Here is a 10,454-nt window from a genome sequence, read left to right on the forward strand (position 1 = left end):
GAAATTCCTGGAGGAATAATAAAAAAAGCACTGGATCAATCACTGGACAAACCTCTATATATATCCCAGGAGAAATTCTCGGAAGAATGTCTGGTGAAATACGTAGAGGAATTCTTGAAAAAATCTCTGAAGCAATCACTGATGGAAGCTATGGAAAAATTCCTGGAGAAATTCGTCGGTACATCCTTACAGAAGTATTTGTAAAAAAATCAGAAGCAATCGTGGGATGAGTTCTTTCTTGGAACAAACCCAAAAACCATCACTGTTGGAACCCTGCAAGATGCCCATTGCCCATGGAAGAATTCACGAAGGAGAAGCTCCTGGAGAAATCCCATGTGGAATTTCTGAAAGAATCCCTGAGAAGTTCCTGAATAAATGCCTAAAGGAATTTCTGAAGGTGTCCTTGAAAAAAATCCTAAAGAAATCTCAGGTATTATGCTCTTAGCATGACATTTGTTTGAATTGAATTCTAATGAAAATTCGTGTAGTAGCAGCACATAGCTACACTCTATAGCAGCATATTGTTCTACAAAGTCGTACCGGAACCGGTTCCGGTATATCTGGAAAATTTGGCATGCTGTTTTTGTATTTCATGAATAAACATCACAAAATTTAGCCATTCAACCAAGCTTGTTTTTTGGTAAGATTCTATGATAAGATTGAAGTGGTTCTCTTGAAGAAATACTTGGGGAAATGTCCTGTGGTTCTCGAGTAAAAAATGTTTGATAATTGTGGATAAAAACCTTAATTATTAGAGTAGTTTATTTTTTGTGATATTTTTTCTGGAACTTAATTTATAAATAATCTTTAAGTTGGCTCGATTCAAAAAAATAAATCTGGCTGCCAGGATGGGGGGGGCACGCCCCCCCCTGTCCCCCTCTGGCTACGCCCATGGTTGTTGACCTTATTCTACTGAACAGATTACGGAATGATATTGCATATTGCAGTTGATTGCAGAAAGCAATTGCAGTAGTTCATCTCTCTATACGGCTATGACGTATCACATATGTTCTCATCATGATATATTGTAACAGTTGATCAAATAAAAAAAGTATCGCTTCCACTACATAAGCTTATAAATAAGCCTCATTTGATTGCAAGATGATTTATCTTTCTGCGGTGACACCACTCACTAGGATTAGGCTCTAAACGGATCAAACATGAATCCGTTGGTCTTTGCTGTCCTTTCAGTTTTCTTCGTGTCTTCAATTAGAATCCAGTCTACATCTACTCCTCCTGTGAGCGATGACACCCATAACGAGTTCACGTGGACTGCATTCAAGAAGGTAATACTTTTATATGTTGTATAATTACCACCTACTTAACAAAGTTTCAACAGGTTTCCGCCGATTACAAGGAAAACTTCGTCATGTCACCGTATTCGCTGCGTCGGCTATTCTCATGCTTCCAGGGTGTTAAGCTCTTTTCCGCTGGGGTTGGTACAAACCTCCAGCAGGAGCTGAACAGTGTGTTGAACATCGTACCCAACCAACAACCATCCGGTCAAGATCATCGGCCGTACGTTGACCAGTGGTTGCGATATGCAAACGCCAAACAGCTCAACAGGACGGCCATGGCAGTGGCAATCGGGAATGAAAAAGCTTCGTCCATTTTCGACAGCATTATCAACTACTGTGTGGTCTATACAGGATATCTTCAACCGTCCGATGGTCAGAGAATGGGACAGGTTGTGAACGATGCGTTGAAGAAAATCACCAACAACTCCGTGCTGAATTACCTCGCCGATACGGACATCAACCCGAATTGGAAGTTTTTCGCGATCGATTCGTGGCAGTTTGATGGTTTGTGGAAGTATAAGTCTCAGGAAGAGTTTACGGCGACTTGTAATTTCTACGCTAGTAAAGATGACAAGAAACTGACCAAGTTTTTGTATTTCGAAGAAGTGTTTAAGTATGGATACTTTCCGGAGCTGAACATTCAAGCTGTGGAGTTGCCTTATCATGACAAGAGTCCGCTGTCCTGCCTCCTGATGATGCCTTTGAATGGAGGGGTTGATTCTCTTGTCAATTCGATGAATCAGTCGCGTTTCAAAGAAGTCGTATCGAAGCTAATGCCAACCAAGACTACAGTTCGTCTACCTCAATTCGGATTGAAAACTACGGTGCCCGGAAGACAGCTGCTGGAATCTATGGGAATGAAGACGCCATTCAATCAGGGGGTGTTCAAGGTGTTCGAACAGGGTCAGGATGTTGCTCTTGGCGAAATTGTCCAGAAGATGGAGATAAATATGTCAGGCGATGGAGAAATACAAGGTAGATTTTGATCTAGGTTGGTACTGGCGATTTGTTCAATACTCTAGGACTTTTTCAGGTCAAAAATTTCCCGACAAACAGCAGGACAAGCTATTCACGGCAAATCAACCGTTCATGTTTGTAATTTTCGATCGAAGTGAAGTGGTACCGGTTCTGGTTGGTCACTATCTAAAAGCGCCGCCGGATGCAGCGATGGGACTGGCAGATTTGCAAAAATGCGATGATCCACCCGTTGGGTATCAATAGTGCATAATGAAAGCACAAGTGATATACCGGCAATAAATGGCTCAATGATTTCCAACATAAAAAGATGAGTGTGATTGAAAGAGTGTAAAAACTTCGTCGACATTCTCAATGGTTAACTACAAATGAATACTATTGATTCTGAATTGCTTGTACACAACATTTCCAGATGCTTTATTCTACATAGCTTGAATAATGACCTATAAATACAATTTCCTTGGTTGAATCCTTGCGAATTACAAAAATAAATGGTCCATCAACAACATATTTCGAATCCGTTCCGACTCGCATCCATTTGTCAGAGTACGTTCCAGCTGCAGCACGTGTCCCATTCTCGTCGATATCGAACCTCAACGCTTGATATACGTTCGCCAAACGACTGCTGAATCCAACAAACACATTGAACGCATCCTTTCCGAAAACATCGTTCAGGCCCATGGCTTTCAAAATCCACTTTGCTCCGATGCCTCGACTGATTGTAAACTTGGGAATGGTCAGCTTAAATCGATCTTCGTACAGTCGTTCATCGATCGATCGATACATTTCCAAATCTAATCTCTCAACGACCTTCTCCAAAGGCTGAGAATCAGACTTGATGATCAGCATAGAGAGGTCGGCGGTTTTCTTATAGGCAAGCTCCACTATCCGAAGATCATCGATTTCACAATACCGAAAGCCCTTGTAAGTTCGCATCATATCAACTTTTCTGACTCCGTTCAGGAACTGAAAGTCACTTTTCTGCAAACTGCTCGTATAAAACGGGTGTTCCCAGGAAGCGTTCAGCGTAACAGTGTTGATTATCATGAGATTAGCGTCTCTGGAATAACCGGCTCCGTTGAAAACATCTCCCACCAATCCGTTGGTGAAGCGGGAAGCCCATCTATTCACAGAACTCACCACCTGTTCCGGACGACTGAAATCGGCTACCTGAACGTCTACGGAGTACTCTGCTTGAAGAACCGGCAGCAGATTGGGATTGAGTTCGACCTGCGAGTGGAACACCTTGGTGATCATCTCCAGGGCATTGTTGTTCAGCTTAGTTGGCGATGGAGAGCTAGTTGATCCTGGGAATCCCAGCAGGCTTTGTAAATGGCTTGATTCGTTTCGTTTGGCTGCATGTTGCAACATAGCAAGCGTGTGCTGAATGGCAATGGGTGACACGACGCAGTTCCTACTTGGATTCAGATTGTATGCCGCTCGGAAAAAGTTAAGCGAGAATTGGGTCGAAGCATTGTCAAAAGCTGAAAATAGGTGTGACGTTGAATGAAATAGTTCCGTACTCTGAATAGTGCAACAACTTACTGTCTGTTTCAGAGAAACTTCCTCCAACAATCAACAGTAATGCGAAAACTGACAGGAATTCCATTTTCTTGTTCAATCACATTTGTTTCCGATTGACAATGAACTAGGAGTTAAACTGAAACTAATCAGACAGCTAAATGTTTCCGATTTTGCGGTTCAGCTGATAAGAGTACGCACAGCACAGAACACAAGAAAATGTTGTATGAATATGTCATGTTTTGCCTTAATGTGCGAAATTCGTTATAATTCACGTTTGCTCTTGTTATCATAACGTAGAATGTGCTACAGTGGGTTTGTAAGGTTGATTACAAATGGGTTTACTTAGAGAGTGAAAAAAAAAATGCAACCGCATGTGATTCATCTTTAAGGAGAAACTCGAAAGAATCTTAAGATGGCCGCCACAATGGCCGCACCTATTTACGATTTTAGATGTACAAATCTCATCTTTTCTGTTTATCCAGCTTTCCACGCTCGCCATAATGGCGGATGCCATAAAAAGTTTGACAAGAACTGTGCCCGAAACACTGAACTGAAATTAGAAAAAAATATTCTCAGCAAGCTTTGGTTTCTAGAAAGGACCGTTTTGTTGTTTGCTGTCAAGGATGGGTTTGTCATTTTCACTTTTTTCTCCAAATTTAGTTATTTAAGGTTATTTCTAATAAATGCAATTCTTATTTTAGAAAAAGCCGCATGAGACAAGTTATTCGCATATGCTATTTATAATCCTTGAAAGCAAAACGGATTCGCTACATGAAGAATTCTCTCGGACTTGAGATCAATCCGCTCATGTTCAACGTCTTCATTTTTTCATAGTTCCCGTCCAGCAACGTCCATTTTCAACTATATCGTGACCACTTCTTGGCTCTGTGATCCGAAAAAATCTCACTGGAAATGCAAACCTAAATCAATAAACACTTGCTATTTGTATCAACCCCAGTTCTATCAGGTTCTCTAACAGTCCGCTACATTTCGGAAGTAATTGCGTATGGGTATTCCTGATGCCTGATCGACCTATCAATCATAAGACCCGGTGGCCCAATGCTACTGCTTGCACGAGATAACAAGACCTAGCTGCTCCACTGAGGTCCGTGATGCATCTACTCCAAAAATTTACACAAGTTCGTGTAGTAATCAGTTTGTTATTGGTTCTCAAAATGTCATCGGCTCAAAACCACCTACTCACGTGTCAATTCCTATCTAACTGGACGGTTCACGACGTTACTTTGCAGAGAGCAATAAAAACGTACAAAAATAGATGGAGCCCTTGGGGAGGTTCCGTGGACGTTAGGACATATTAAAGAATAGCAAATAAATGAATAATACTCTTTACCAACAGTTTTCAGAAAAAACTACTTCCTCATCTCGAAATTCTTTCCCGAGGCATCAACCTCTTGGGTTCATGTCTTCAAAAATTCTGTTAGTTTATTTGAAATTCAATGGTGGGTATTTAGAAAATGGATTGAATGTTGGTATAAAACCAATTGCATTGAGGTTTCGAGGCCGGAAGCAGGACAGTAAGGGGTAGTATTTGATAACCGACCGATTTTTGCCGAAACCGATAAGCACCAAGAGGGTCACAATACACAATTGCATCCGTGAATACCAAGTAGCGTTTCCGTTTCCTGTTCAAGCATAAATAATACATGCGAATAACTTGTCTCATGTGGCATTTCCTAAAATAAGAATTAAATTTTATTAGTACCAAATAACCTGAAATAACAAAACGGTTATTTTTAGAAACCAAAGCTTGCTGAGATTTTCAGTTCAGTGTTTTGGGCACAGTTCTTGTTAAACTTTTTATGGCATCCGCCATTATGGCGAGCGTGGAAAGCTGGATGCTTGTTACAATTCAGCAAGAACAAAATCAAAATTACACCATTTTGACACCATTACACTATCGCTAAAAGTTTTGCTTTTGTAATTTGTACGTTTGAGACGTTTATTCTCAAGCAGCTGTTAATCACAGTAGGCCCGTATATTTGAAAAGGCGTCGTACACATCGGCTTTAACATGTCAAAAGGGTCTAGCTCGTTTTGGTAAACAAACATGTTTCTGTCGTTGTAGGATCTATCTCGATCCACTCACGCATATCGATATCCACAGACAGAGACAGTGGGAAGATAAATCTTTCTGATAACGGTATCGATGTGTGTGGGTGGATTGCGGCCATCAATAACTGTTTGCACCAAAGACAATAGACCGTTGTCCATGGTCACAATGGTACGACCGATAAACATTTCTCACAAAAGAAGGAATAACAGTATTGTATAGAGTATCATTTGGTATATTCTCTGGCATTCATTCTAGAGTTCTGACATTCCTTAAAAACTATCTGGGAATCATCAAGAATTCACGGTGTGCCCTAGTAGCACACAAGTTCTATACAAGTTTATGTAACTCCTATATGACTGAATTTGGTCATATAAGAGTTTCATAGACCTATGTAGAACATGTGTGCTACTCGGGTGTCTGGTGGACAACATTATTTTTAAAAAAATCGGTATCGCTAAAATATCCACCAAACGAAAGCTAAGGGTCCCACCTTTCATTTGAGCCTTAAATGAGAAAGTTCTATCGGCGGGACTAGAACATTTTTTTTTTGAAATAGTATGATATTTTTTCGTATTTTCTCAAAGTACTAAGTAACAACGAAAAACAGTTTATCCATTGCCAACATGGCTTTCCGACGTAAAATTTTTTATATGATGTTTATTACACTTCCCAAAAAAGCATAATAGTCCCAAGTGAATAAAAGAATCCAATAAACAGTAGTCAGTCTCGTGGTTATGGGCAGTAATGCATGAAAAATTGTAATAGTTTCAAGCAGGTGGAGATGATGAAATCATCAAATTTAAATTTACATGTGTACCGCGTCATGCTCTAATACTGGTAATTATTATTATATCACCGTGTTCCTCCTTATAGCGTGAATTTGACAAAAATTTCAATTATTTGACGAATTTTATTATTTTCTATATTGAGCAATGCACGATACAAGCACAGACAAACAGACGTAACACTCTTTCACAGGGCTTGGCACATGTATTAAACGATGAATTCAAATTTCGTTTGATTTCCGCGATCCTTTCACCAGAGGTGCCAATGTTCGATCGCTTTGATGTTTGCGAATGTACACGTTGCTGAATGATACAAACGATGATATGTATAGTAGTGAGCGTGTTAGGCAAACGTCAAATCCCAATCCATCATGGCCGACAGTGTCTCACGCGGTTCTACCAATAGAGATAAGTGACATTTCAACACACGAACACTAGCGCAAATTTTTCCTCACACAAAAGTGCACGCTGATTGAAAGGCTATTCAGATTGCATATGCAAATATTACCCAATCGAATTGGGTAAAACGGGTAAATAATGATAAAACTAACGTCCGGGGCAAGAGTGCAAATATTTTCCTCGCAGTTTCACAACTACATCTACAAAAAAGGCACGCATACATTTGAACGTGATTACCTCTATAGGTGGAAGCGTGTTCATAAAAAAACAGCTAAAAATATCCGAGTTGAAAAAAAATGAATTTTCTCTAAGAGTTACGTCTTCCTGTCTGGGATATAAGGGAATGGCTGTGTCTTCCAAGTACCACGAATTGACTAAAACTGCAAACTGAACATGTTATACTACAATTAATTACAAGACGACATACACTTTCCAGAATCCTAAGATGACCGCAACTTAATATTTTCTGGAATCTAATCTTTAAAACGCGTGTGCTTCTTATGGGGCCTACAATTAGATTGGTGGGCCTACAATAATGGAGCAAAACTGAAATAAAAATTGTGTTGTTTTATTTAGTTTATTGGTGAAATAGATACTTTTTCATAATATTCTAAGAATGTATTCACTGTATTGCTGCAGGAGAATGGAGTACAGTGATTGCATTGTCAATGCAAATATTAAATCTCCTTTTAGCATCTTTAGCAGAATTGCAACGAGCACTATCTTTTTGCATCATCGGTAGTAGTGCTAAGTCTGCTGCGTTTGCCCGTTAATTAAGGAGAAACTGTAGTTCTTGCAGTACTACATGTTTCACAATTACAGCAAATATCGATGCTCCGCGTAGAAGATTTAAATTATATTTATACTTAAAGAGAGTAATTCTAAAGGGTATGATCTCATCTTTGAACAAATAAACTTTAAATGAATAATTGCGATATATTATCGTGGGATAATACCAACTTCTACATCTGGTATATTTCACAAAATATTGTTCAATAATATCAATAACCTGCAAATACAAATAAAAACAAGTTGAGACTTTTCTGATTTATTCTGTCTATTATTTGTATGCTCAACCATATAAAACAAATATCTAAATCAGTGAACATCAACTACCTTCAATGATATTAATGGTTACAGAAAAAGCTTCTTCGACCACAGCACGCACACCTTGGTACTAGCCTTGGTACGATTTTCATCGTAACTTTATGATTTCATGTCGTAGTTGTTTCTCTAAAAGCTTGGAGCAAAGCCATGTTGAAATTTAATTTCTTATATTTTTTATGATTCAATACCTAATTATATACCACACAGCAATCCTTCTAATTCGCGAAAAATGTTAAATGCTATTACAAGTACCAGAAAGGAACACAACATGAACGAATACCGGACTCGACAGTCGGCACGTGGTCATTTTATCCGAGCTACTTTGTTCTATTTTTATTGACATCCAAATCATGGCCTACTATGACTGTAAATTTTTTTGAACCTGAGGTACTGTCGATAAAAACGAGGCAGTCGAAATAACTTCTTCTACATGCATTGGCGTAACTAGGTCATAGCTCTAGGGGGGGCCAAGGCCATGTCGATATAGATTTTTTATACTGAAAAGATACTTTTCGCCTGAATCGCGTGATTTTTTTTCCGAAATGAATTATTCTGGAGGGGGCCAGGCCCCCCCTGGCCACCCCCTATTTACGCCAATGTCTACATGTCAATAAGGAGAAGATGGTTAACACACATACCTAAATATTGGCAAAATTCTATTACAACTCTCTTAAATATTTTTTTACACTAGTATGGGCAACATTTTGTATAAAAAAATTTACTGTTTTTACTCGTTTACTCTATGTTTTTACTCGTTTACTCTATTAGTATGATACGTTACTAATGAGCGACCTTATACGAGCTCATTAGGTTACACTCAAGGTGGCAAGGAAGAAAATGCGTCTCATAGTAATAAATTTTTGAAAGAAAAAAAAATGTTCTAGGACCGCCGATAGAACTTTCTTGTTTTAGCCTCAAATGAAAGGGGGGACCTTTAGCTTTCATTTGGTGGGTGTCTTAGCGATACCTATTTTTTTTTTAATAATTTTGTTCTACCAGACACACCGTGAATTGTTTATACTTTTCTTCATACTTTGCAATGAATTTCTTCTGGGGTTCCTAATGAGGTTTTTTTTTGAGGGATTTCTCCTGAAAATGTTTCTGAAATTCGTTACGTAGTGCTTTCTAGTATGTCTCAAAAGATTACTTTTGAAATCTTAGAATGATAGTCAAAAAGTTCTCATGAATGATCAACTGGAGGAATACCAGAAAAATAATCAGGAGAAATCTCAGAAAAAAGAACACCAGTAAAGAGCTCGAAAGGATCTCCTTGAGAAATAAATCCCTCTGAGATGATTTTTTTGGAGGAATCCCAGGCGAAATGTGTGAAGGAATTGCAGAGGTGGTTCCTTGAGAAATGTACGAAAAAAAAATACTATTGAAGAAACCCCAAAACAAATATCCGTTGGAAACCTAGAAGAAATTGATGAGGAAAAACTAACGCGTGGATTGAAAACTACAAAATGAGTTTTATTTAGCGATCAGGTTTGACAACTGTTTTGTTTTGTTGAACTGACTAAACGTCAACAAGGGATCAAAATGTGTTAGAATGATAGAGCTAGGCTAGTCGAAATTAAACCAAGGGTAATTATGGTAATTATAAATGGGGTATGTATTGCCCATTTGACACTCCCCCTCAAAGATAACTCATCCCTTGTCCTGCATCAAACCGATCTGTTTCGTAAATTCATGATGTTTTTTTGGTCCAAGCAGCTTTGTCATAACATTTGCATAACATCTACGATCGGTGGGGCAGTACTCCAATCGTATTTCGCACTTTTCGCATAACTCCTGCACAAACCGCTCGCGTTTGTCCATGTGATTGGTTCGACGACTCTTCCTCTCGGACCGCAATAACGACAAGCACCCCTGGTTGTCCTCCTTTACGCGTATGGGCTCGTATTGCGCTTTTCCCAAGTCACGGAGCATTTGCACAGAGCTTCTTGGCACGCCTCGTTGAGGGTCAGTTATTCTGCCTCCATGAAAGATGGAATAACGCTTGATTGGTGGCGGCTTGTCCCGCCTCCGAATTGGAAGACTATTCCGGACGTGAAACGTCTGATGCCGGCGTCTCCCACCCAGTCTGCGTCGGACATGCTTGTTGTCTCCTCCCAATTGCAGTCGAAGGAACTTGGTCGCTTCCAAGTAGCGGAGTGCCCGCTCTGCTGCTGCTGTCCAATCGCACTCCCGAGGTTCGTTGAACTTTCGCCCAAGGATCGCAGTGGTTGCTGCAATGTCTGACCTTGCACGACTGCTAATTACAGGAGTCCACCTACTAGGCTACGGTACGACG

General features: G+C 39.6%; 2 protein-coding genes across 2 annotated transcripts; one reads left to right on the top strand and one right to left on the bottom strand.

Moving 5' to 3' along the window:
* The first annotated feature begins 1,083 nt into the window (after positions 1–1,083).
* LOC109407835 (leukocyte elastase inhibitor-like) lies at positions 1,084–2,781 on the top strand. Its single transcript, XM_019681000.3, has 3 exons — positions 1,084–1,286; positions 1,340–2,273; positions 2,332–2,781. The coding sequence occupies exons 1-3, from the start codon at positions 1,161–1,163 to the stop codon at positions 2,517–2,519; spliced, it is 1,248 nt and encodes a 415-aa protein (XP_019536545.2). The 5' UTR covers positions 1,084–1,160; the 3' UTR covers positions 2,520–2,781.
* On the bottom strand, positions 2,678–3,945 carry LOC109410220 (leukocyte elastase inhibitor-like). Its single transcript, XM_019683748.3, has 2 exons — positions 3,819–3,945; positions 2,678–3,757 (listed from the first exon to the last, which is right to left on the bottom strand). The coding sequence occupies exons 1-2, from the start codon at positions 3,880–3,882 to the stop codon at positions 2,691–2,693; spliced, it is 1,131 nt and encodes a 376-aa protein (XP_019539293.2). The 5' UTR covers positions 3,883–3,945; the 3' UTR covers positions 2,678–2,690.
* Positions 3,946–10,454: the final 6,509 nt, after the last annotated feature.

This window comes from Aedes albopictus, chromosome 2 (assembly GCF_035046485.1).
Source record: "Aedes albopictus strain Foshan chromosome 2, AalbF5, whole genome shotgun sequence".
NCBI lineage: Eukaryota > Metazoa > Arthropoda > Insecta > Diptera > Culicidae > Aedes > Aedes albopictus.

What these genes read in the sequence shown, in the direction of transcription:
- LOC109410220 (XM_019683748.3), bottom strand. Translation starts at nt 3,882, where the DNA reads ATGGAATTCCTGTCAGTTTTCGCATTACTGTTGATTGTTGGAGGAAGT. An exon ending in AAGTTTCTCTGAAACAGACA is followed by an intron (nt 3,758 to 3,818) that starts GTAAGTTGTTGC and finishes ACCTATTTTCAG; the next exon opens with CTTTTGACAATGCTTCGACC.
- LOC109407835 (XM_019681000.3), top strand. Translation starts at nt 1,161, where the DNA reads ATGAATCCGTTGGTCTTTGCTGTCCTTTCAGTTTTCTTCGTGTCTTCA. An exon ending in CGTGGACTGCATTCAAGAAG is followed by an intron (nt 1,287 to 1,339) that starts GTAATACTTTTA and finishes AAGTTTCAACAG; the next exon opens with GTTTCCGCCGATTACAAGGA. An exon ending in AGGCGATGGAGAAATACAAG is followed by an intron (nt 2,274 to 2,331) that starts GTAGATTTTGAT and finishes GGACTTTTTCAG; the next exon opens with GTCAAAAATTTCCCGACAAA.